We start from the raw sequence: 26760 nt of genomic DNA on the forward strand, positions 1-26760 counted from the left end.
GGAGGCCCCTCAAAGCCACTGTCATTTGATGACAACAGCTCTCTTGGCAACATAGGACAAACCAGTGCCGTCCGAACACTTGCTCCTCCAGCAGAGATTGTTCCTGCGAGTGCTCAAAACAAACCGTACGGACCGCGCCCACAGTATCCTTCACCTTTCTTCTCATCACAATCTCACCCGCGACGTAGTGCTTCTTCCCGCCGCTCAATTACCAGGCCATTGACTCGCCCGCGCGAAGACTCCAACAGCAGCAGTGCCACGACCATTACCACGTCGACCGAGTCTTCCATGAGCATCCCTTCTATGACACTTGAACAACAAGTCAGTCTCTCTCCTGTTGCAGAGTCCCCTCAGTCCGTGCGTGTTCGTCAACAGCAGCAGCAACAACCTCAAATACCGCCGCGAGACCCTCGACGGGCAAGCCAGATGGGCAACCCAGGTGATACTGTGAATGCGAGATTGGCTCCTCCCTCGCGACAAATATTCTACAGTCCTCCTGGCCAGCCAAGTCCAACATTGGGCATGATGCAGCCTCCTTCTGCATACAACGCAGCACGACAGCAGCCAGGACCTCAGAATACTCAAACTATCCCGAACTCAGGACTCGAGACAACTTCTCCAACAATGCGCATTGTTGAACCGTCTCCTGAGCCAGAGGACAATATCGCAGATCCACCCGCTGTCAAGCCAGAAGAGATTCGGGCTTCCCCCTTTTACTTTAACCCGCCATATCCTCAACCTCTCCAAGGCCGTCAACCGTCACAGCAACATCGTCGGTCTGCTTCGGGATCTCAAACCCAAAACTACCGACCGTATCAAAGGCCTCCCTCTTTCCAACCGTCTCCCCGTGAGCAACAGGCAGCTTGGCAACCTATCCAGCGTCTTCACTCTCACCACCAACAACAACGCCATCAACCTCAGCAGCAGCATAACGTGTGGCATCCAGCACAGCGCAATCCTCAATCGTACCAATCTTTTCAACAGCAGCCCCCATTACAACCCTACCAGCGCCCACCGCATTCAAACATCTACCAACAGCAACCTCATATGTACCAATCATTCCAAGCACGACAGAATCAGCAGCCCCAACCTCAAAGTCAGGGAGGTTACCAATCGTTTCAACCATACTCTACACCGCAACAGACTCAAATACATCCCTCGCAGTATCAAAACTATCGTCCTCCTCAACCTATGACCACGCCACTTGCTCAATCTGGGAGCCAAGATTCACTCCTTTCCAAGCGTGTCGGTTCCGATCGCGCTGCTGACATGACTATTGGCACCGATCCCGCTAGCAAATCAAAGTGGAATCGTGATGTTCAAAATAGCACACCCCCAAGCTATCCCATGTCACCTCACTGGCAGCCAACATTGACCCCTACACGACGAGGAGACGACCTGGTTCTGAATGTGCAGTGAGAAAAGGACCTTTCGCATGTACCAACACATGACTCACTATTTCCTTTATCTTATGAATATAAAATCAATTCCCTCTTGTATAATAGTATTGCAATTTTTGGAGATATAATGAGCATTAGCCATAGATTGGGGAAAAAAAAGCAATAAGACTGCACACAGGTTATTAGGGCAGACATACTTGTATACACTACACTACTAGACGTGCATTCTAATTTTACAAGGTTATCTTTCACCAACTTCTATGCTCTCAATTTGTCTCAAACATCCTTGCGAGAGTTGCTTGCCCCAGCTTGATTCTCGCCTTTGTCCTCCTCCTTGATTGCCTGACCCATCACACAATCCCTCTCAGCAAACTGTCGTGGCTGCTGGGATGACTCGCCCTGTGTTCCGACAGGCTCAAACGTATCCAACTCTAGGTCATGGAAAGTTTGCTCACTGCTTCTGCTTTGGTTGCTGCGTCGCAGGCGGCGGCTTCCATGTCTTCTCAAGCTTCCTCGCCTGAAAAATCCCTGGGCATTCTGTCGCATATTGTCAACGTGGGTTTCTAGAGCAACGCCCAAAGACTCTAGCCCATGATCTAGTGTTTCGCGGTTGATATGTACACCTGAATCTATGAGCCTGTTTCTCCTTCGAATGTCCTCCCATCGTGTCAAGTTCCCCATTTCAAGCACATTCATTCGACGATTTTTGCCCATTGGGTTGCCCGTCATCGCAGGCCGCCAAGCGCGATCTTCTTCCATCAAAGCGCGTATGTCGTTGGGCATAGTAGCCCGGCGTTGGGAAGATTGGCGTCGAGCTTGGGTCAGTTTTTCCATCTCCTCGGACTTTGATCGAGGTATGATGAGTACATTCTTGAACCTTATGAGTACGAGAAGTAATAAGACTGTCAACAAGAAGAGTATGCCCGCAACAACGCATGTTGCGACTTGCTGCCCAAGCTTTCGGGTCACATGGCCGCCCAGAGCAGTTGCGCCTGCTGCCAGGATATATGAAAGGGAGTGTATTACAGCGAAACCTGCTGTAACTCTTGGAAAGGACGAGTAGTTGGTCCTTCGATGGTCTTGACCCGATGGATCACGGTGGAGACCAACCATGCCAGGAGATAGGTCTGAAGTATCGAACGTTTCCATGATGAGGCCATTGCATTCAGAAATTGCAAGACACGACAAAAAGCCCATGCACAGAGCAAAGAAAGCTGGAACGATAGAACTGATCGGTGGCCCAGAAGAGACGACGGCATAACAGGCAGCTCCGATGGGCAAGGATATCGTGAAGATGGCCCGTCGAATGAGATGCGATGACCATGCGACCTTTTTGCCTATAGTCTCTCGATTGGACTTGCCTTCTCGACGGCGAGATCTCGAGAAGATACTGGCCTTTTGAAAAGGGATTGCAAGCAGAGCGCCGACAGCCACTGCAGCAACGTGGAGACCGACATATGGTGATCGTAGGCGGTAGAAGCGAGAGACAAGCGAGCCCATCAGGATGATGACAAGGACGATCTGAGCATATATCCATGAGACATAAATCGCCATAACGGCAAAACCAGGTTGTTCAAGCATCTCCAGGGATAAGCGAACCCCATGATATGCTTCTTGACCCCACCACTTGGGACCTGTCTTGACTCGATGCATCATGACTTCTCCTCGGGCTAAACGTCGCGAAATGTCCCCCCCAGTTCGTACCTCTGCAATAGATCGTCGGAATGCAGACCTTCGTACTTCGGGGCATACCACATTGAGTATCAACACTACTGCAATCAATATGATACTGACATAAAACCCCCAGGCCGGGGGATGTCTGTCAATAATGGCGGCACCGATGAGAAAACCAACACCGAGGGATCCAATCCAGCACCAGGTCCAGATTCCAAGCCAGATACCCATACCTCCCCCGTGCCTCCTTGCGTCAAACTGGTCAATAACCTCTTGATGAGGGTGTCTGCACATCAGAGATGCACCAAACAGGTCTGTTAGAACTGAGTGAAAATTCATGCTGGCAAATCCTAGTGAGCCACCCATCAGCGTACGACAAGTCAGAAGCATGGCTCGCCAGTAGGTGGTGTTTGTCAATCTTTGATTACTGACAGCGATCGCTTGGGGGAAAAGCAATGGCATTGCAATGATGAGGCTTGACATGATATATGGTTTCCGACCGTGAAGTAGCGGCAACGGCCAAAGAAAGAACGAGGGCAAAGCGAGAGCCAGGAAACAACCGGTGTTGCCATGGATAGCAACGTGCGACTGATCCACGATGTAGTACTGAATTGAAGGAACCAGGCCCGTGTATATTCCAAGGAGTACTCCAATTAGGGCTGTACTCAAGCAAGCGACAGAAGCAACAAAACGCTTCCGAACTGGTGACCAGTCTCTCGCAATTGGATGCCTTACGTGGGACTTTGGAAGATTAAATCCACGCGTATCACGTAGACTGACGTGTGATCTCTTTCGTAGGTTAATCCCATGTTCGTAGTGCAGCCTCCTACCAGCGATGTCATTCTCCTGCAAGGCATCTCGTCCAGTTCCACTTCCAATGGCCGACGGGAGGCTAATAGATGAAGCACACTTTTGGATCTTGGCTTCAGTGCCCTTGCTATGACCATCCGTCTTGAGAGAAGTAACGGTGCTCAGGAGATCCTCCAGTGTGACAGACTTGCGTTTGGGCTCCACCTTTGTTGCATGACTGGGCGACCGTGAGAAGACACCATGTGGTATTTGTCTCGAGAAGCTTCCCTGGCGTGTGCGGTCGATGTGAGTTCTCGTTCGAAGCTCCTGATACGTTCCCGAATAACTCTCGACAATATCAGCTAAGCGTGGACGTATTGGTACGGTGGTGTAAGTGGCAGCACGTCTATATTGTGGCTTCCCATGGTGGTTTTGACGGCTTTCACCTTCTGTAACCACTTCGTTTTCTTCTTGGGCTTTAGGCGATGTGTTTGGCTTAGTAACCGAATCTAGATCCCCTGCTTCAGGAAGAGAATTTTGGTTGTCGTGGCTCGCAGTCTCCGAATGGTCGGCTACCTCTAATGTAAGCGAGAGGGCCTCGTCAACAAGCCTTTCGAGATTACTGAAAGTGTGTTTAAACAATAGGCCGTCAACGTGATGATCCGGTTCGCCAGGCAAGGGAGACCAAGAGGATAGTCTATGCGGAACTTGGTTGCTCGGCAGTACAGGTTCTGATGGACGTCTATCATCAGCTCTAATCGACTTCGTTCGAAGTGATATTTCTTTAAGCATGGGATCGAGCGATCCGCTTAACCCTGACAAACGTTTCAGCCATTGGCTTTTCCACAAGTAATCCATGATTGACCCAAAAGATTGGCTTCGACCTGATGGTTGCGCATATGCGATCAACGGTTCGCCGGATCCAGCCGGTGTGGATAGTTGCGCATTCGAGTCGTGGAGATTATCGTGGCGATCGTGCAGTTTGATCAGCTGGACTTCTGGAATCCCAGCACTGGGTGATTGGGTATCATTGCATGGGCTTGGTTCCCCCTCCTGGCTGCCAGGGCTTACGGGGGCCAGATCAGTGTTGAGATTTGGGCAAGATGGATCTTTGGCATGGTCAGAGAAGTAATTCAACGAACTAGATCTACTCCACTGTTGAGTCGCATCATCTTTAGGAGAATGCTGAGAAAGAATGGGTCGAAAGTTCCAAGATGGGAGCCCGTCAACATGGCCCTGAGTGTCCGCAAGAGGGATTGGTTGTTCTCGTTCCTCTCGGTTCAAGTCTTTCGCCTGAAGAGTGCCAGACTTCTAGTCCTTGTCGGAGTTGACATTGCTTAAGTCAAGTGAGGTTTGACTCAGCGATTGCTGGATCCGTGTCTCATCGCGTAACCCTGTATGCGTACTATCCGTGGCAGTTCCGCCTTGCGATACAGAGGATTTGTGGTATGTAAGACCAGGCAAGGGACTGTTCACCTCGACCGATGTTGTCCTCGACGTACTCAAGAGAGGTTTCGAGACCATTGAAGTAGGTTGATCTTTAGTAGAAAGAGGGCTGTCGATCTGGGATGTTTTATGAAGTAGTTGTTGAGATCTAATGCCTTCTCCCTCATGCTTCTTTCTTGGGATGTCCACGGATGGACGCCCACTGGCAGGAGGCGTGTGATCAAAATCGCCGACGCCAACAGCTTGTACTTGAGACTCCCTTCGAGGGAGAAGGCCACGAGTGTGGTCAATAATTGTGGAAAACATTACAGAGTCTTGAATATCTTGCTCAGATGAAGGGAATGACGGCGATTTGCGAGTAACAGAAGCGACGCTACCTGTCGATGATGAACGAGACCCGCCGTCCTGGAGGCCTTGTGTCGACAAGGGCTGCGGTGAAGGAGACTGATCAGTAGAAGTAGTTTTGGCTAAAGCTTGAATGGCCTGGGTTGATGAATTGATAGATCGAGGCAAACGAGCATCGGTCATGAGGGTGTTCTTAACAGTAGGTGCACGAGAAACAGTATCAATATTGTTTATTCCAGTAAAAGAGGTGAATGCTAGGTAGGATACAGGCGAGGCGAGAAGAGGGGGAGAGAGAAACTCGGTGAAGAGTTTGGTGATGGCGATGAAGGGTTACGGAATACGATTGTTGCGATAACGTCCTCAGTGGGTGTTGTTGGTTCTCTAGATGGCAGTTGGTAGGAAGCATATGCTTTCCCTGATGCAGTTTCAATTTTCCCCGAATAACCTCATCGCACTTGCTCACTCAAATTTCTCCTTACATGGAAGGCACGAGCGTAACTCACCGAGCAGGAGCGAGCAGCTCTGTCTAAGGAGTAATATTTTGATCCCCTTATGATCGACATGACGATGTAGGAATTTCGCTTATAGTGGAACCTGACTCGTAGAAAATGATGAACTTAATAGCGTAACATTGATCACCGCCATTTCACAATCATGAAACATAGATCCCAGGTTCATCACTTGAACGGTCGAAATGCTATACGTCGCTTATTCGCATCCTAGACCCTTACCCACATAAGCGCAGCCGCGCTCGCTACTCCTGACATAGACGAGATATCCCTGTCAGTTCTTGGACCAAGAACGCCTTGAGCTCTCCACTACACGTTATACCCCTGCATACAAACTGTCCGACACGGCATCTGCAGGGATCGTCGACCCTAATTCCTGGAGAGAGCTCGCCACTGCCCAACCTACATGCCTCCCTACCTACTACTCCTAGATAATCCACAGCATCCTGTCAGCACGGCACCCATCGGACACTGGGTCGATTTCTTGAAATTCAGAGTGCCGCATCACATCACTGTAACATCGACCAAAATGCCGTTACATAGCTAGGTCTTTTGGCGGGCTCACCTCAGCTGCTCGGGCGAATCAGTTTCTCAAATCGCCCGACGCAAGCTTCAGGCAACGGTTCCCCTATGTCAGCTTGGTGAACTTAGAGGGGTGAGCTGATGTTGAATCGACCAATTGTAGTTGTGAACTCGAGTTCTCCTTGGACGCTGCATATCCTGTCAAACGTTGTAAGGTTGCAGTTCTTGGATTGTTACATCCGAGGACTTGGATAACGAACAACTCTCTCGCAGACTACCTACCTATAGAATGATATTATTATAGCATTCATATTACGAAGTCCTATTCTGATTATACGATTTGACTCTTGCTGTTGTTGCACAATCTTACACCGCATGCCATCCAAAATTCAGACTAAATTAACACCCTCGATTTTCCTAACGGTCCAGTTCGACGGATCATCTCACACCCTTGAATAGTTCCTTGCAGCGCGCCAGTGCGTGTAATCGCGCACCGTCCACTAATCATAGCAGTTTTCAGCCATCCTAGTCAGCTGCGCCAAAAAGTATCCTAACTAAAACAACCGAAACCCTCTTCAGCAAGGTTTCACACCATATGATATGATTGGCCTTTCTTACGCCCAGCACACCCATCTCCTTCGCCTGGCTCGATCTGGTAATTTGCTAGGATGCACAGCCTAATAATAGGTCATTGACGCTATCTCGCCTAGTCATTGGCTTAGACAATGCCGAAGCTGGTCATTGCTACTGCAAGGCTGTAAACGAGACTAGTTCCATCTTGTAAGTGTTTTTAGACTTGTCTGCCTTGTGGCTGCTATAATCGGATTCGCTTGTTTAACGAGGCCTCCTTGCGATTGTTTCAACAATGAAAGCTGTCCAAAGACTCAATGTTTCACAATTGCTCAAACCCTTAGGAAGAAAGAAAAGTTTCTTCGGCATGTGTTAGTTTCGGCCTGGGCCTTTTAATAGGTACCCACTTGAGAGTCCCCTGTATACAGGACCGTGAATATGATTGTAACGACATCGGACTTGATCAGTTCTGCTAGATATTATCACGAAGCCATAGAGAGATGAGCATAGGGAGGTAAATTGGAGAAAATGAGAAGAGTGATGTTTCTATTTGCTATATCATGATAAACGCTCTGCGTTTCTAATTGTGTTGTCTGCCGTATGATTGGGAGTCCAGTCCCCAGGCACACAACAGTTGTGACTGCTACAGTCGATGTATTGTGATAGAAGAAAGACGTTGATCAGCATCGTGCTCTTTCTAAAACAAGACAGGAAAATGGCCAGCCATTCGTTGTTTATATCAAACGCTAAGTTCATACAGGCCCGCTATTTCAAATGCAAAAGGCCGTAAAAATCCCAGAGACCCTAGAGTGGCCCGTCCTTTATCAAAAAGGACGTCCAAAAAGAAGAGAAAGTTGACAAAGGTGGTTGAAAGAACCAGAAGGAAAAAAGAGAAACAAAGAAAGAAAATCGCAGTCCAAGAGTAGAGAGGGCCGTTACCTGTAATGCCACTGCTTTTCCATGCCAAGAATAAAACAATCCCCATCTAAAAATGCCGTGAGGCTCTCAGCAAATGCTGTTCCAGAAATGTAACCCAATGTTGTATATCCCGACTGATTCCCAGCCAAGCAAAAATGAAGTGGTACCAGAATAAACCCCCCGCTATGAAAAAAGAGAAGAATTAGACGCCATCAAAAATGTGAGATGAGTTTTTTTGTTCTTTTCTGGCTGTCGACGAATGCCCGATCCGACGAGCAAATGACGAACGTTTGAGACATTCAGGGAAAAGGCCGTGAGGAAGAATCATGTCTCATTCCAAAGTCTTCAGCGCCGTTCTTGGGATCATCGTAATGGAATGATCGATAAAGCAAGGCTAATGAACACCATAGATGCAACGAAAATGCCCTGCCAATAAAGATGAGAGCTGCGATGGGTTGAACGAGATGAGGTATGCGACCCAATCGTTGAAACTGAACAGAACCAGTTGGGGAGAGTGAGAACCCATTGTTGTAGACACAATTGTTCATCGATAGCTCCTTGAGCTTGAGTGGCTACTGTGGTAGCCACTGTCGGAGTAGCTGTACGGTGATGCGTACTGGGCGCCATGACCTGCGTGTGCTGAGCAGAGGTATCCGACGAGTATCGTTCGCTGCTGAATAGAATGACCGGGTCGGCCATATGATGCGCAGCGGTCGATAGCGTGTGTGTAGTAGGGGCATTTGCAGCCGGAATACAGTTCGACGAGTTGATAACACATGGTTGCAGTGTTGGGCCGGAAGTTGTTGGCCAGGTGTTGATGCAAGGATGTAAAAAGGTTGTAGATGGCTCAGTTGAAGGTGTCTAAAAGTGTTTGGACCAACCAATTTACAGGTTCGTCGAGATGGGCAGGCCGTTGGTCGTAACGAAGGCAGATAGTGAAGCGCAAGAAGGATGAAGTTTGTAAACGAGGTGGTCGATATCAATGGAGAAGTGTTTGCTTTATGAATGTTGTGAATAAAGAGATAGGAAGTGAGAATAAAAACATTAGCTTCAAGAGAGGCATCGCAGCCTTATAGGCCTGCTTGTAGCCTGGAGGAGAGCGTCGAAGCTCATAGCGACACTCCCCGATATGGAGGACTACTCGAACGAAGCACTCCCTCACAAAACACCAGCAGGATGTGCGGCAAGGCACCAGTGACGCCAGAGACGCCAGTCAGAGTGCGTGAGAGCGATAGCCGCAAGTTGAGTCTGACTGTCTTAACAGGTGACAAAGGCTGAGGCGCGTCTATTGCAGGCATGGAATACCTAGTGCAGACCCACAAGCACGAAAGATGCCTTGGGCCGAGGGGGGTGGAGGGGGTCGGATGGATCTTTGAGATTGGGGGCTTTCTTGTCTCGGAGGCTATGGCTCTTTAGGACTTTGTGTGTCAGTTCCCCTGTGCCCTGGTTTATTTTGTGGTATCGGGTGTTGCTTGTCCCGAAAGATCCAGCATTGGAAACATGGACTATCTTTTTGCGAGTGAGACTGCAAGAACACGCACGGGCTTGTTCTCAAGGCGCAGCGCAAACCGTGTAGGATCAATGAGCCTGGGTACCCGTACCGCACTGTACCTAGTACCAACAGGGCAAGGGTCCAATTGGGACCGGTGGCAGGGGTAGGAAGAATAGAGAGTCCTGTAGGTACAGACATCGTATGTAAGAAAAAGGCGGCGACCGATTCTCAGTCCTTCCATACCTAGGAAACAGTTCCGCTCCCGTTCGAGACGGACAGGCTCGGCGAGAAGAGTCATCTCACCTATTGGTCTGAGACAGGGAGGTTGAATTGACCTGCAGCAGGGCTGAAGGGGTGGGTTACAGGGCCCGGAAGTGATGTGATGCAATAGCGACAGTTGAAATCCATCAGATTCCACTGTATTTCACTGTAGAGTGCCTAGGTACACTACCGTCGTGTCAATATGCATGTAAGAAATAATATGGGACTTGTTCTTCTTGTTCTTGTTCTTCCCGTGGCCGAGGGCGTTGTAGCGTAGCGTAACGGGTAGAAAGAGAGAAACACCATTGATCAGCTTCAATACGAGAAGGCAGGTTTATGACGTCAATTCGATATGGTGAGAAGGAATTGAACATGCGAACGATCGAGGTTCTAGACCCTTGAACAGGCAGTGAAGGGCGCACAAGGCGTGTTTGGTTGTTACCATTGATGGTACTGTAAATTGGGTATCGCATTGCAAGTATAGGCATCGTAGAAAGAAACCCATAATTATCTTGATACCTACAGCATGGATCGTGGAGAAAATGAAAATAGCGTCAAAAATTAGGAACTTTGGCAAGTTAGTCATTCAAGGCAATGGTTCGCCCGGCTCATGCCCGTGACACCTGCCGCGTTGCAGGAACGAAACCCAGCACACGTGCCTCCACTCAGGCAGGCAGATCAGGCAGAGCTCTTCTCTTTCTCGCATTGCCGTTCTTGAATGAGTAACAATCTTCATTCATCTCCCTTTCTTTTCTCCATCGTGCGCAATACGATGGAACTTTGAAACAGAATGACTGACTGACTGATCAGTGACATGACAACAGAAAGAAGCCCAGCCACGAGCCAAGGACTGATGCCTGGGTTGCCTTACTTGCCCCAGGTAAGTAAGTAGGTATTTGCTTATTTCTTTAAATATTCCTTCAGTCAAAGAGAAAAAACACCACATTGGGATACGATACCAGAATCCCATAGTATCGACATGTTTCAACGTCACGTTGAGCACCGTTTATCAGCGCTGCGCTGACCCTTGTCGCTCGGCACTTATGGTGGTGGTGGGTGAACCACGATGGAGGGATTGGGAATGTTTGGGTGGCCTTTCTGCGGCCAAACGTCCCGGTGCTAGGGCACTGGAGTAGTTTGAATCTGCTAAGACTCTGTAGGGGTTGGTTACCTGCCCCCTGGGATCTGATTCGGCTTCTTGTTTCTTGTTTCCCGTTTCACACCCAGCCAACTCTACAGTTGGACAAGCCACGTCCCGAATTTAGAGTCATGAAGCTACCGGCAAGCGAGCCCAGAACCACAGGGATCAATCATCTCGACTATTTCTCCCGCTATCTATTAATTAATCACTGCATCATGATGAGTTCTGTGACATCAGAATGTCAACCATGTATCCTTCGACTGCAGCAGGAGAGCGAATCGAACTGGCTCATCACTGAGTTATCGGCATGCTAAACTCATACCCAGATACCTCTCAAAGACGAGGTATACCGGCCATTCTACTCATATACAACTATCCGAGTGCTGCCTACAAACTGCAAAGTACTGGAAACAGACCAATTCGGGGACCACATCTCGTAAGCCTCTCCCACAGACACCCCAGCACCACGCTGACAGTCTTAGCAACTGGATCCCCTGCCAATCGTAAGGCTGTGTCTGCATCAACCCCCAGTCTTGGCAATGCTTGCTCTCTCACCTTGTTCGCTCGCCCTTCACCGTTTTTGTTCAACAGCATGTGTATTTTTATGCGTTCGTACAGTACTAGCCATTTACATTGGTTATTCCGTACGTCAAGGTTTGGCATGTTTATTTGCGGTTTGTTGTTCTCATTTAAGCTCCCGAAGGGACCAACTGACAGGTCCAAACAAATTCGTTCTTGGAAAGAGATCTTGCTTTCCGTAACCTGTCACATGGGCCTGTGTGCTCAATTGTACCGGGTTTCTTGTGACTTCCGTCCACGACCGGGACGGTGGAAATCGACAGCACACCAATCAGGCCTGTCGCACGGCGTCCCGGTGCAACTGATATGCAGCTCTACCTCAGCCCTGGAATATTCTCGAGCATCCTACCAGGATAGTCAGTCCGTACTGGGAAATAATTCCATCTCCATTGTCTGCACCTCCAAAGTAGGGGGGTAAACTATGCGGTTTTGCATTGGCCACATGCTCAATGCTCCGTCTAACATGTCTTGTTTTGTTTTACACACAGTATTCTGACATACCTACCTAGTTAGCTAGGTGAGACTGCTGGAAAGCTGCCGAGACTTTTCCTACTCCTTGCATTATATCTTGACCTTCTTATTGGAACGGGGCACAAAGCTGTCCGCCGCTGCAAATAGGAAGTCTGACACCTGACTGCCTGAAAAGGGTGTATGCCTCACGTGAGCTCCGATAATCAATTTGCTGACGACGAGGCCTCACACAAGAAGGACAAGCCTTCTAAATTGAGAGTTTTTCGATACTCAAAGCTTCCAAAAGTGTCACATTGAAAGAGAGGAATAACACATGCTCCAAAGTCGCACAGCGTTTTGCACCAGGTCGGTTTCAATGCACGTACAATGAATGCTACTGTGCATGAAATTCTTATTTCTGCACATTGCTCGTTGCGTTATCGAGTGCTATCGACATATGATCGAATGTCTCACTGTACCCCCACACTGACAGACAGTTGCCGTCCACATGTCTTGCCATAGACACCACCTTATGACAACATGTATCCAATTGGTTCAGACATAGCCAATTACCCCTGATTGGGAATCATGTCTCAGGTACGTTTCGACCCTGCTTGTAGTCTATCTGGTGTTCCTTCTGTTGTTGGTATCATGGGCCGACAGTTCGGCAGGGAAACAAATATAGTAAAGCCATTCATCAGCTAAGTCGTACCAAGCCTGGAGCTAATGCATACGGCAGTAAGTAGTTATCCATACATTTGAAACAAGAGTCATATCTGAATAGGCATCAAGAACCCCCCTGTTGAACTCGGTATGCAGGTAGGAAAAGCCAGTGACTGGCTGGTCAAAGTCCAGTTAAACGTCAATGCCAGATACTCGGGGAAATCACGCGAGAGCACAAACGAACGTTGGATACCCTCATCAGTTCACAGCAACAGTCATTTGTGCCCTTTCTGCCTAAAGAGTGACATTGTTGTACAGGCCATCAACGTGTTAGAAAGCTTGTCGTCTCGTCTGGTGATCAAGTGCTACTGCACTTACTCACCCACCTTTACCAATTTCACATAAATTACAATTGCTCATGATAGCACTGACAACATACCGTTACCATGATGGAGGGTTCAATGACCTCACACGTCTGTTGCACAATGATAATGACCCTTCAGCCTTGCACAGAACCCATTGAACATCCCTGTCGTCGACGGGGAACGGGTCAGTGCCCCTGCTCATCCGGCGGCGGCGCCCAATGATCGGAGCCCGGAGAGGGGCGCCACTGCATGCCCCACTAGCTGCGCCTCCCGCCGTGGCTTGCTCCCCGGAGTCGCCGGCGGACAGACTTGACTTACATGATGCTTTTCCGGCCATATCATGACAACTTCTAATCCTCATCTGTGCTATTGCAGAAGCTATCTTACATCCAAATAATTACATGCTGTACTTGTCGCGGGCGGCTGCAAGGCGTCCAGATGCTCCACCCTCGTGCTTCCGTTGCTATTCTTTTTCCGGGCACTCGCCTGAGGCATGAGTCAGCCTTGGATCAATAGACCAAACCATGCCAGGTACACATGCAGTCGTTTGAACCTACTACAACGGATGTAAGGTCCCATATTCGGCCAGATCCCGTTGCTAATCTTGTCATAAGCAGACCTGTACATGCTGCATTTGCCAATCACCATGTCTCCCGCTCTTTCTGACTGTCATATTTCCCACTTTCCGGGACTCCAGAGCTACGGGTCGAGAAACCTAGTTCCCTGCACCATTATCCGAACTTCTGAATTGTTTCACGCCGCGGCTGTTTATCGATGCAGCCACAACCTCTCTCCACTGCCTCTGTCACCACCCAAAGAAAGATGTCACCGCTTACAGTTAGTAGAGTATCAACCGTTACAGAAACTCCCTACCACAGCATAGCATTGCCGCCGAGTTTCAAGTCTTTCAGTCTGACCCCTGGTACTATCATGAGTCTCGATGTGGTCCATGATCTGTCCGACATCATAGTGCGTAAGGCTGATCCGTACTCGCGCCGATGCTTCTCGAATTTGCACCATCCTTCGAGCATCTAGACTTCAGCTCTCTGAAGATCATATAAGCATCTGACGTCGTTCAAGTTTCCAGCTTCTAGTTCTCGTCGTCATAAGGGAGGCCTCAGTCAAGAATCAAGAGCGGATGGCGAGTCTAGTCTCGAATATTCCATTATGTGTATGTAAAGCTGTTTGGATGCCTAAAAGGCTCGCTGGTGCAGAGTCGTACCGTACTTGCCAGCCCCCATACTTCTATAATCCTCCGATTCGATACGGACAACAACATCTATCGAGTTAAGTTGAAACAGCCGTCAAATCTCGTGATATACACGCTTCGCTAGGTCACATCCCCAATACCAAAGCTATCTTGGCTCGCTGGTCGTTGTCTTCTGTGACACAACTTGCCCCCACGCAACCTCATCGCAAGACAACTACAAAGTGAACGTCACCAGTCGCTGCGCGTATCTGGTCACGAGTTTCGAAATAAACAAATGAGATGAATCACCATGCCACAAATGAGTCTTCCTCCTTCTGCGCCTCCCCATATCCGTAGTTGTAGTGATGCAATCATGTTGTTGTAATAAGGAAAAATTTTGTCGTCACAAGTTGCGCCGCAGCGCAGTGTATGTTTTACCCAATGGCACACAAGTTTGAAAACGGAAAAAAGAAATGCTCGACACAACCTGAACTCCAATCGTCATGAAAAGCCATTCTCTGAAATAGAAACTATGATCGTCGACTCATAGCAGCCGTTGCACCAGCAGCGGCCAGATCTTGCTTTCCGCTCACGGTCCTGCCAGCAGCTCGAGGCAAACCGCTCGCCCCTTGCGCGAGCCCAGTCGTACCGGCGCTGGTTCGTTTAGTTGGCATGGAGCTGACGGGTCCCATCTGTCCTGAGGCTTTGCGAACAGGGCCAGAAACAGGTTTGTGGGGGCTAGCTCCAGATCGCAAGGATCCTAGAGGCTTGACGGCACTGCCTGGGGGGTCGGGGAGAGGTCGTGGAGTAGAGATAGTGTTGTGTCGCTTCATAGGTGACGATTCGCGGGTTGGTGGCATACGAGGAAGAGGCATTTTACGCCCAGTAATAAACTCGTGCCGAATCGCGTCCTCAGGTTTGAGTCGTCTTTCTGGATCCCAACGTAAACAACGTTGCAAAAAGTCCAAGAATACCTCATCGTCGCATTTGAGTACTTGCGACAAAGTCTTGGAGGAAGGACGGCGTCTGCGACCCTTGGAAGATACCGTGAGGCGAGGCTTGCCCATAGAGTCGAAGAAGAGCTTCTTTCGGGTGCTCTTCTCGATCAGGTGCTTTTCAGGAGGTCCAAATACCTCCATGATACATGCAAGTTGTTCTTGTTCATTTTCTCCCGGGAAGATAGGAACTCCAGTGTATAGCTCTGCCAAAATGCAGCCAACACTCCACATATCAATGGGCATGCCATAAGTCATGCCAAGAATGACCTCGGGGGATCGATAGAACCGGGACTGAATGTATGTATAGACCTTCTCATTTTCAAAACAGCTGGAGCCAAAGTCAATGACCTTGATCTCTGCGTGAAGAGGATGTCTGAGGAGAATGTTTTCGGGCTTTAGATCACAATGGATGACTTTATGTTGTTTGAGAAGATTGAGTGAGCTGAGGATCTGCTTGGTAAACCGCCGAATGATCCTGATGGAGAAACCTCTGAACGCGTGTGCCTTGATTAGTTCGTAAAGGTTCATGTCCAACAGCTCCGTGGAGATACAGAGATGGCCGCGGAAATAGAAGCTTTGTGTGAAGTTGACCATGCTGTGTTTGTTCTTTGGGTCCTAGTACGAGTTAATACAGTATGCCACAGGATTGATAAATGGGCATGCTTACCCATTCGCGAAGCTTCTGCAAGATGTTGACCTCAACAAGAGCTTGTTGGTGAAATCTCTTCTTGTTTCTAATGATCTTGATGGCCACTAGTCCACCCGTCTTGTGATCAATGCAGCGGACGACTTGTCCAAAACTACCTTTTCCGAGAACATCAATGATTTCATATCGGTATGCAAGGTGATCTCCGGGGACAATGGTATAATCTCCACGCTCATCGTCGTAGCCAAAGTTGGGCGCATCAGATTGAAGATCACCAACCACTTTGTGTGCATTCTGTGTTCCGCAGAAGAAAACGTCGGTGTAATCCACAATCTCACCTCGCTCATAAATGTTGAGCATGGCAATACGGATGGCTTCATGAGCACCGACTCGTTCCTTTGGTGTCGCCCGCTTTTTGAGGGCGTCCAATGTCCTGGCAGCAACATCTGTTTCCTTGCGTCGAGAACCCAGCTTGGCCATTTCCTCTTCGGCTGCTTGGTCGTCCTTATCAAGATCAGCAGAATACGAGTCGGGGCCTTTCGCCAGGCCGGAGGAATTCCTGGGGCGGAGAATCTTTTGCATAACAGAGGTGTTTCGGCCAACAGGCATTGTCGAAGGGTCAGGGACGGGCTTTTTCGCAGTCCAAGAATCGCTCTTGGTCTTGTCATGTGTAATGAGCCCATTCAGACTGCCGCCCGAACTCTTACGTCTCCTTGTATCGAGATAACCGCTAGGGCCTTGCTTCATATTCGGTGATGGACTGGCTTGTTTGACACTGGATAAGTTGTTAAGGGTGGCCGAGATTGGAATCCTAGGAGGCGGCATAGGTTCCTCCGGCTGCTTTGCATGTGTCTTATCAGGAACATCTCCAGCGGCGGTTGTGTTATTCTTGGAATTTCCACGCTTCCAGGAGAGGCTAAGTTTTCGTCGAATAGAGCTCATAGAAGACGGCGTTTGCGGTTCTTCTGGTGTAGGCTCGGGGGGTGGGGACTTGGAGCTGGTGGATTCGGCGTCTTTCGGTGCTCGTGGGCCTGCGGGCTTATGGTGAGGTTGATCTTGGAAGATGCTGGCGTCCGATGTCGTGAAGTCAGCACCCGTTTTAGATCGCTTCAAGAAACCGTGATCTGCACCTCCCTTGGGCAGAGAGGACGATAAGAAAGGCGACATGCTTTGCTTGTGGTCAAGCTCCTTGTAAGCCAACGAGGACTCGGTCGAACTGACATCGGGAGGTGTAGGAGTGAAGTGGGCATGGTGGACAGAACTGCTGCTCCTCAGAGATGGGAGCTCAGGAGTATCCCCGCGACGAGTCTTGGCAAAGAAAGAGCTCTTGGAAGCTGTCATCGGAGTAGTTGGTGTCTTCGGTAAATGTCGCGGTGGTGGAGGGGTTTCATGTCTGTCCACACTATTGTGATCTTGCAGGGCTGCAATTTTGTTAGTTGTTGGCGTGCTCAACGGTCCGAGATTCATTGGAGGTAGTCGTAGTGGCTGCAGATGTCGCTTGTTAGGGGGTGTGGCCTTGTTGTCGGGCTCAGCGGCCACCATCGGTACATAGCTCCGTTGACCACTTGGCTTCCTATGCAACTTTGTAGGCTCGGGAAAGACAGGCATCGATATTACGCCGGTTGGGTTCGAATTGGCACCCATGGCATCCATGTTGCTGAGCGCAGTCTTCTTCTTTTCCATGAAGTAGGTATCCGCAGGCGAGTCCTTCGGGGACTCGTATGCCTTTGGTATAGCAGGGACAGGAGGCACATATTCATCATCATCGGTTGGTATAGGGTTGTGTACTGTAGTGTGTTTTGGTGCAGGCAGGCGTGACGTAGATGACGAGGCAGATATACGATTCAGGGACCCTGTCGACGTCCTTGCAGAATTTATGCTCAAGCAAGAAGTGGCTGACAAGACAGAGTTATAAGACTTGCGATGCATATCCGGGGTAGTTCGTGAGGATGATGGAGTACCAGAAGTCCTCCTTGGTATCATCGAAGGTGATTTCGATTCGGCCCTCTCTACCTGGTTGTTCATCGACACTGGCGGCGGCGGCGGAGGTGTTGACACCTGGCCAAGGCTCACGGATTGTGGCATCGTGGACATACGCTTCATTCGTCTTGTATCAGTAGGACTAATTGTCCTTGCCCCAAGGCCTGTCGCGTGCGACGAGTGGTGGGCACCGGGCATCATGGAGACCCTCTTGTTGGTAGATGACGGCGTGCTCAGTCGGCCTCCTACACGAGGCGATCGCGGGGCAAGAGTTGAATGCCTGTTCTGCTCCGGAGTAAGGGTATTGCCGAAACCCAAGTTTGCTTGATTCGAACGTGGTGGCGGCTGCACTGATTTAGCCTTGGTGGCCCTCGAAGTGGAAAAGTTTCTTGTCGTATTTTCTAGCCATGACGGATTGGCATCCATCGAAACCCTGGCAGAGCCAGTAGGTGCTCCTTCAGAATACAGACTGGGCCGCCTCTTTTGGGCAGGACGAGACCCATAATCTCCATCACCAATGATTCCGGGGCCGATTGATTTCCGGGGAGGCTTGGCCACGGTAGTGCCAGATACAGGAGGATATTGACTCTGTCGGCGAGAGCGTGCAGTGCCTGGCCCGGTTGCAATTTCAGTCTGAACAGACACACCGGTGGTGTTGTTAGGCTGCCTGATAGAGTTACTGGGTCGGCGCAGGATCGAACTTGATCGGGCGGGTCGAGTGCTGGATTGGACGGCAGGGCGATTGGCAGCACCATTCGAAGATGGAGCTATTTGAGAACGAGAAGACATGCTGCTATCATCTGCTCCGTGGGCATCGAGACTACCCCCTTCACCGGTGGAGGACGGGAATTGGGCGAGTTTGAAGTCTGTTGAAGCCGACTCGATACTGCTATGCAGATCGTCAAAGCTGACCGACGGCAAAAAGTCGAAAGACGCAGTCGAATCGTTTAATTGATTTTGTTCCCCATCCCTACTAAAAGAAGAAAAAAGAGAATGGTTACTGGAAGGAGTTGCGCTGAGCATTGGATCGTCAGAGGCGAAGCCAGGATTCGTCGAGGGTAGAGGTGGTCGAGGCTGAGGGTTTGTGGTTTTGCCCCTGTCACAAAGGGATCAAGGTCAGCTTGGCCATGTGCAAGGAAATGCAAGGCGACAAAGGTTTGGATGATGATGGACCATAACAAGCATGGACCATCAAGTCAAATGTAGAAACACAAACAAGAAAGATGAAAATGCTCACAGTCGCGTTGGAGAAAAGTTGGCTGGTCGAGGCCCAGCAGGTGCCTTGTGCTCACGGCTCATAGGGTCCGGTCGAGGGGTGGCTGGCAATGCGACGACGGAGGTGGATTTCACGGGGTCGGTCGCTAGCACAGACTCAGTCCGGTCAGGGAGCTGAGCGCATTCGAACGGCTACCTCATTCCGGAACGGACAAGAGTGTTGAGATGCAGGAGAGCAAACAGTGCAGTGGGTGAGTGAGAGCGGTCGGCGACGGGCGAAACAAAATGCACTCGATAGGATGAGACCCAGAGTGAGTGAGTGATTGATTGCGGTGGGCGCGCCCCAAGAAAGGGATGGTACAGTAAGATGCGAGATGGAGATGGATAAAAAAGATGGAGTCGTTAAGACGGGTTCCAATAGTGGAGGTAGGTTAGGTAAGGCAAGGTTGTTGGTTGTCTTTTTTTTTTACCCTGGCCTAGGTCTTTCCCAAGACAAGATGGAAAGATGGAGAGGATGGTCTTTCCTCACTCGTTGTCAGAGGTGGTCACAGGCAGTCCGGAAGGGGCGCTAGGGGCCAACATGGGGGATGAAAGACTTATATGACTGCTAAAGCTAGGGGGCCCTTGGCCAGTGTCCTTTAGGGAGCCACCTTGGCGGACATGTTCCTATTTAGTGTGAGAATCACAACGCCTGAGAGGCTGATATTGGCGAACAGGACCTTACGAAGAAGAGTGCCTGGATTGTATCACGGCTAGTAGGTTAACAGACACTTGGACAGTTAAGCGGTGGACCTTGACACGGGAAAAATAGATGCTATGATTGGATGTTGAAGTTGGGAGATTGGTCCCTGAATTAGCTACTGGTACGGATAGAGTGAGCGTTTCCATACGTGCAGAAGGTGAAGAGACGGATTGATGTCTTTTACCGCCATTTTAGCTGCTGCGAGGTACATATCTACACGGACTATTTCTGCCGGCATCAAGAGGTATCCTTACCGTATGCAAGCTAACACACGGTACCTACCTTAACAGCAATTGATTCATTCCCCTTGCCTTGTTAGCCTCCCTCGAGCCCGCGATGCAGATATTAAGGAACGTCAATCATGGCCATTTGTCCGTTTAGAGAGATGAGGCATTCTTCTGTGGAATGCCAGCCCGATTTCGCATTAATAAGGCCGCAATTATACTCCTAGATTGGGCTACACTCTGCCCGTCAGTGCCGTGGTTTATCGTCATCACATTTCGTTCGGTTCACGACTACCCTGTCTCCCAAGCACGTCTAGCCGATAGCGAGTGGCGCCGTCGGTGATTCTAGGTGGAAGATTTGCACACGGTGGATACGACAACGGCATCGTGATGCTACATAGTACCAACCATACGACATGGTACCGAGTGGTATACACACGTGAACCGGTTGACGCATCAACGGGCACTGCCACTAGCTATCAGTTTGAGTTTGGTTTTGGTTATATAGGCTGTATTCGGATGTTGACATGGGAGATATTCAACTCGAGATAAGGTCTGGTAACTGGGTCTCGAAACGACAGTTCTACTAATGTAACGCTGTTTCGCAACCAGGCTGCCAAGTTTTAAGACTCCCCTTTGATAAATTGACCGATGTCATCTTCATCAAGCCTCCCGCTCAGACCAACCACTTCAAAGTGAATACAAGGATTGAGTCGTGTCTTGGATTTGAAGGACCTAGGGGGCCCATTACCCTTTCTCGGGCATCTCCAGCCGGTAGGGCCATAGCCTATACGAATGCATCGGTTTTTTTTTTTTTGCTGGAAAGGACAGCACAACACTGGAACTATTTCAAACAGCGCATTGTTTCCAGCCCGATGAACCTGGTCTGTCCTATAGATACTCCTGCCAGTACCTTGCCTTGTGCATTGTTGTCCTGCCAAACACCAAGGATGTGATCGTGTATCTCAAGTCGCGTTTTGTTGTTGTGTTTTCTTGCCGTCTGCAGAACCCTGACCGCCCCGCAGCTGAGCGCAGCTGGTTGATGCAGAAGGAGAGATAGTCTAGACTGGCTAGGTTCGTAGGAAATGATATGTGAGTGAGTTACCGTCGTCACAGGACAGTCAATCAATGAGCATGCACGATGCTTTACGAGATGAACTGCCTATCGGTCGGGTGATTGCTTAGTATCGTTGGGTATGAGTAGGGTATCTAAATTGGGTTTCACATAAGTTAGGGAATTAATTAACTGAAGTGCACTATATTGCACCCTTGATCTTCAAATCTGTCACAATGCCTGAACACGCTAATAAGCATGAATCTCAAATAACGAGGGTCGTTTTTGTCTACCGGGCTGGTGTGGGGTAAACAAACATGGGCACAGAAACGATGAAAAAAAACTGTTACATGGTAATTTGAGTCGGAAATATCAGAGTAACTGCCATAAAAGGCCATTACTCATATTTCCCGTCTTGGGTCGTGGTATAATTTCCCCAGCCCAGTCATGCCAAATGACCATCGCTACCTGGAAGCTAAACGAGACGATCTATTAGCTGTTATTGCGTGTTCTTTTGACGACTTCAATGCGTCACGGGCCGCTCAACGCTTTACCAGATTGAATACTGTCATGAACATGGAGGGTCACTAACTTTCAGCAAATAAGGATTTCCCATGAATCTAATAAGCCGTTCTCGAGTCGGACTAGCTTTGTGTACCTTTCCCCTCCCTTTCCAAAAGTCAGCACAGGACCAAAGTTGGGGGTTGTTCCCAGCTGTTTGGCTGAAGGTGATGTCACTCAGTGTCACATGCCTGTGATCGTGCCGTGACACCTCCACGCGGAACGGGCATCTGGAATCCCTAGTTACCAACCAAACCTCTGAAACCTCCACAATCTGATGTTGTACGTTCGAATTATGGTTTGAAATAACCTCATGGACGACTTCACTGCAGAGATGTTCGCCACAGGGCGAGGCTCTGACTCTGCCGAGGACTCTCGCAGGCGTCGCGGCCATGGTGACGATGATGACAAGACGCCCGCGACTGGTGCCGACTCGAACTCTCCTTCAAATTTACCTTCGGGCTCAGACACACCGCCTCAAAAAACAGGCCTACGTGGAGGCTTCGCAGCTATCCGTCAAAAAGCTAACATACAGGATCGTTTGGTAGAAAAGTATGCTGGGCATCCTGAGATACTCTAATGCCAGAATCTCCGACTAACCGAACGATAGACTTTTGCAACAAGTTATACCGACCAATGATGATGATCAAAACGACGTCCACTTTGTGGGCGACGAGCAGACAGCTACTCAAACCGAAAGACCAAACTTCAATATCACCACCATGTCCTTCAACTTCCGCCGTTTCAATGCCCGAATAGGTGTGGTCTTCAAGTTCCAGGCGCGAGTCGAGCGCATCCTGTCCTGGAAACAAGCATCGCATACCCTCTCGCTCCTCGCTGTCTACAGCTTTGTCTGCTTAGATCCGTATCTCATCTTCGTGCTACCCATCGCCATACTTCTACTAGGGGTGTTTATCCCCTCCTTCATGGCAAGGCACCCTGCGCCGCCAAAAGGTACACTGTCAAGTGAGCAAAATGTGGGCTATTCACCCCAAGGGCCACCTCTGGCACCTGCGGCAACGGTGAAACCGGTCAAAGAGCTTAGCAAGGATTTCTTCAGAAACATGCGCGATCTACAGAATTGCATGGATGACTTCAGTCGGGGGCACGATCAGGTCGTCGCTCTAATGGTACCAGTAACGAATTTCAGTGATGAGGCGCTGAGTTCTACGCTCTTCCTGTTTCTCACAGTTGGCGGCATAGCCATGACTGTTTCAGCTCACCTTCTCCCTTGGCGGATCATATTTCTCGTGGGTGGTTGGGCTATCGTTGGTATGGGCCATCCACACGTTGCCCGCCTCGTTACTGCTGCTCATCGCGAGCATCTGCAACCACAAGAGGCTAAGGCACAATCATGGCTAGAAAACTGGACCAGCTCAGATATCATACTCGATACGAGCCCTGAAACGCGCGAAGTCGAAATCTTCGAACTGCTTCGCCCAACCTCTGGCGGTGGCGAGTGGGAACCCTGGTTGTTCTGCCCTTCTCCCTACGATCCCCTCTCGCAGCCTCGCATCGCTGGTGAGCGACCTCGAGGTTCTCGATTTTTCGAGGATGTTATGCCCCCCGAGGCATGGGAGTGGAGTGAGAAGAAATGGGCTCTGGATCTCTGGAGTCGCGAGTGGGTTGAAGAGCGCATCATTACAGGTGTCGAAGTTGAGACAGAAGGTGAGCGCTGGGTGTATGATATCTGGGATGAACGAGATGAGCGTACTGGCGTTGTGGATCTTCCTGTCAACGACAAGGGAAAGCAAAAAGCGACACCTAGGCCGAGCTGGGAAGAGAACGAAGATGGCAATGGTAGGAGAGGGAACTGGAGACGACGACGATGGGTCAGACTGGTGAAGCGTAAAACAATTCCGCTGCAGCCGAACTGATCTCTATCATTTGTAATACTAAAGCATAGTATTTGGCTGTGCGTATAAGGCGTTGGTGATTGGTTAGTAATGAGATATGCTGTGTAACTGGGGCTGAGAATGAACATATACCATCATGACTTCACGCGAATCAAACCCCAACCAAGAGCTTTTAAGTATTAATTAATGGATGCGCTTTCGATTGGCTGGGTCAAAGACTATATACCAAATCCAACGCTGGTTGCAAGATCATCTCTCCAGAACCCAAGTGGTATCATGCTCAACAGATCTCTGCTGTAATGGCAAAATCGGGGATCTTCTGATCCTACCAGATCATTCTATGTGCACTCCGCTCATAATACATCAAACCGGTACCCATAATGTGACAAAGAAAAAAGGAGAAAAGAGTAGACAAGTCACATAACTTTAGAGAACGGCCATCTTATCGAGAATCTTTTGGATGCCTTTTGTGCTGCCACGGCCTTCATCAAGCTCCTCGGCCATCTTGCGAGCTCGCTCAATGAGAACCATGATGACTTTTCTGGTGTACTCGAAGCTGCCGGTGGACTCCATGTACGAAACGGCATATCGCTTCACCTGGATGTCCGAGGTCTTTTGTTTGAGAATGTTGATGAGCTGGAGATTTGTGGGGTTGGAGCGAATGCTGTGGATGACAGGGAACGAGAACTTGCCCTCGGTCAGATCCTCACACATTCCCTTATTATGGCTGTACTCTTTGGACGACAGGTTCATATAGTCGTCGCGAATTTGGAAGATGAGGCCAATCAAGTTGACGAGGGGCACGCAGTCGGTAGGACCGTTGGCCTCTTCTGCCATGAGCTTGATACCGAGACGGAAAAGACCGCCCGTTTTGTTGCCAACCATTTCGAGGTAGTCCTCCTCGGTAGGGCAGGTGAGGGTATCTCGCCAGAACAAGTCCATTCCTTGGCCCCGGTGGAGGTTGACAAGCTCGTCGGAAAATATGGTGATAAGCTCTGGGTTGCCCAACTTGTGAAGCTCTTGTAAAGCAACAAAGTAGATGTAGTTGGCCGAGTTGATGGTCTGGGCGACACCAAAGATGTTGTGTGCGACGGGAAAGCCACGGCGCAGCTCAGACGAATCTTGCACATCGTCAATGAGAAGCGACGACTCGTGTAGCATACCGACGACGCGGGTGATAACTTCGAGGCTCGGCGCGGGCACGTCGAGCCAAGCATTAAAGGCGGCGATCAACTGGGCGCGAAAGTCTTTGCCAGGATGGCTAATGACATAGTCGTAAGGACCACGGACGACGCTTTCCTTGTCGCCGTTCCATGAGCGCTTGGCCGTGAACTCGAGATCCTCGTGAGCGTAGCGCTCGGGGTCGGGAGGTGGGTTGGGAGCTGTCATGACACCGTAGCCGGGGTTTGAAGCGTGTGTCTTTGCAGAAGCCTGCTTCTGGCTCAACCAGTTGCCTTCTGGGACGGGGCGCAGGACGGATTTGGTAGGAGTCGGGCTGAGAGAGGTTGGGACGCCGTTGCTCGAGGTGCGAGGGGGGATAGCATTTGGAGAGACAAGTGGGTTGGATATTGCGGACATCTTATGCATTGCCTTAGGCGACAGCGATAGCATGTGCAAAGTCGACGGGGGCAAGGTCTCAGGGTTGAGAGAGAGCATGGGGTCGGCCGTGGGGATCATATGGGTTGTGTTTTGGGGTAGTCGGAGTCGGAGGAGGGGTCTACCCGTGTTGGATAGGCAGCAAAGATGTTTGGATTATAGTAGAGGAGGTGAAGAAATGTTTGATATTAAGGATTAGGACAACCACGTAATAATAAGCAAATGCCTTCGGTTGTGCGCGCGACGCCGTGTCTCGCCTTGTCTCGACTTGGCGCAACAATAGCGAATGATATTTGTCGGATAGTTCGGGTGAATGTATAAAGTGGTCGACGTCATTGAGTATCCAGATGATAATGTCTAAGCCTGCCGAATGAGACGATAGAGGGATCATAGAGTTGACCCTGCGGTCTCAATGTGGATAAAAGCTACGAGTATACCGCGCACGCACCCAATGTCCATGCGCTGGAGAACAGGGGTGGAAAAGTCCTGCAGCTCCTTCAGTTTGAGGACTGAAAGAATGGAAGAAAGTCCTTGAAGATTGTCCGTTTTGTGATGTGTACTATAAATTGTAGGTCTACACCTTGAGAGGTGAGAGGTACGTGTCCGTCCCACGCAAGGCACATGGGTGGAGCTACAACCTAAATGCAATGGTCGCCCATGAGGTACCTAGGTACCTTTCACAAGCTTTTACATGGGCATTTACTTTTACGGGCTAATGCAGAAAGTAAGGGAGCTTGGGAGCCGGAGCTGGAGCTGGAGCTGGAGCTTGGCTAAAGCTTCCATTGCTTCGTGTTCTGTTCCCTTTGTTGTCGAGAGGGGAACGAATAGATGGAGGGGTTACTGTAGCTCTAGCGGAGACTGTCAGGGGTGAGGAGGCCTAGATCGATGTAGGATTGTGGGGAAGCATCCAATTGGCAACCAAAAACAGAGCAGAGAATCCGATCATTCCATTCAGTGACTGCAGGTGAAAAGCACGTTGACGTGATATTGCATTACTTTATACATATATACGTGTATCCATTGATTCGTGTGTGTTGGTTGAAGCTCGTGGTGATCTGAGTCTAGTAGTCGGTTGTCTAAAACTCTATCAGTCAATATTAACATAGGTAAACAGCATGAGATGAATAGCAAACTATAGCAAAGACAATATACATCAACTCTTTCTTCATTCAATACAACTGCCGTGTCTTTCATCAACTCACTCGCTCAATCTGTTGGGGCAGAACATACCACATCTCAGCCCACGATAAGGCCAGGGCTTGCGATAGTTGTCTGTCGTTGAGTTGATATCCCTGAGCTTTAAGTTGTCAGGGGCCACGTTTCCACCATATTTACCAGTGACATGTCGCTATTCACGGACTCAGATACCGGAGTTAATTCTAGATTTCACATGCAAACCTAAAATCAATCAAGGCAAAGAGCTGATCAATGGGGCCATGTCAAGTTGGACCCTGCTGTCCGAATCTGGTTATCTGTGGATAGCTGACTACCCTATACTTTCATCATTCCACCTTGGGAACCTGTACCAAGTGTTTGTCTCTTAAATACTCTTCCTTCAAGGCTTCCACTCCCATT

The 26760-nt window shown here is 49.6% G+C and overlaps 6 protein-coding genes across 6 annotated transcripts in view; 2 read left to right on the forward strand and 4 right to left on the reverse strand.

Moving 5' to 3' along the window:
• The window catches only part of FGSG_13702 (uncharacterized protein), a gene marked incomplete at both ends in the record, with an annotated part of 2765 nt that extends 1346 nt beyond the window's left edge, over window positions 1–1419 (forward strand). The window contains one exon of the mRNA XM_011320726.1: window positions 39–1419. Within this exon, the coding sequence (XP_011319028.1) occupies window positions 39–1419 (1381 nt within the window). The remainder of the gene's footprint in view (window positions 1–38) is intronic.
• Window positions 1420–1676: 257 nt separating this feature from the next.
• On the reverse strand, window positions 1677–5837 carry FGSG_10094 (uncharacterized protein; the record flags this gene model as incomplete). Its single annotated transcript, XM_011320727.1, has 2 exons — window positions 1677–5149; window positions 5366–5837. 2 exons carry the CDS (start codon window positions 5835–5837, stop codon window positions 1677–1679), a joined length of 3945 nt encoding a protein of 1314 aa, XP_011319029.1.
• Window positions 5838–8536: 2699 nt separating this feature from the next.
• FGSG_13703 (uncharacterized protein) lies at window positions 8537–8872 on the reverse strand (the record flags this gene model as incomplete). The annotated part of the gene is made up of 1 exon (XM_011320728.1): window positions 8537–8872. One exon carries the CDS (start codon window positions 8870–8872, stop codon window positions 8537–8539), a length of 336 nt encoding a protein of 111 aa, XP_011319030.1.
• A 5971-nt stretch (window positions 8873–14843) lies between these two features.
• FGSG_10095 (uncharacterized protein) lies at window positions 14844–19236 on the reverse strand (the record flags this gene model as incomplete). The annotated part of the gene is made up of 3 exons (XM_011320729.1): window positions 14844–15926; window positions 15979–19033; window positions 19175–19236. 3 exons carry the CDS (start codon window positions 19234–19236, stop codon window positions 14844–14846), a joined length of 4200 nt encoding a protein of 1399 aa, XP_011319031.1.
• Window positions 19237–22033: 2797 nt separating this feature from the next.
• FGSG_10096 (uncharacterized protein) lies at window positions 22034–23732 on the forward strand. The gene is made up of 2 exons (XM_011320730.1): window positions 22034–22285; window positions 22344–23732. Exons 1-2 carry the CDS (start codon window positions 22047–22049, stop codon window positions 23608–23610), a joined length of 1506 nt encoding a protein of 501 aa, XP_011319032.1. The 5' UTR covers window positions 22034–22046; the 3' UTR covers window positions 23611–23732.
• Window positions 23733–23768: 36 nt separating this feature from the next.
• FGSG_10097 (geranylgeranyl pyrophosphate synthetase) lies at window positions 23769–25968 on the reverse strand (the record flags this gene model as incomplete). Its single annotated transcript, XM_011320731.1, has 3 exons — window positions 23769–25306; window positions 25634–25744; window positions 25895–25968. 3 exons carry the CDS (start codon window positions 25966–25968, stop codon window positions 24016–24018), a joined length of 1476 nt encoding a protein of 491 aa, XP_011319033.1. The 3' UTR covers window positions 23769–24015.
• Window positions 25969–26760: the final 792 nt, after the last annotated feature.

The sequence above is a fragment of the Fusarium graminearum genome, chromosome 1 (genome assembly GCF_000240135.3).
Source record: "Fusarium graminearum PH-1 chromosome 1, whole genome shotgun sequence".
Lineage (NCBI taxonomy): Eukaryota > Fungi > Ascomycota > Sordariomycetes > Hypocreales > Nectriaceae > Fusarium > Fusarium graminearum.

Excerpts from the sequence above, each read along its gene's own strand:
- FGSG_10096 (XM_011320730.1), top strand. The coding sequence starts at position 22,047 with ATGGACGACTTCACTGCAGAGATGTTCGCCACAGGGCGAGGCTCTGAC. Across the intron at positions 22,286-22,343 it reads CAGGATCGTTTGGTAGAAAA|ACTTTTGCAACAAGTTATAC; the intron begins GTATGCTGGGCA and ends ACCGAACGATAG.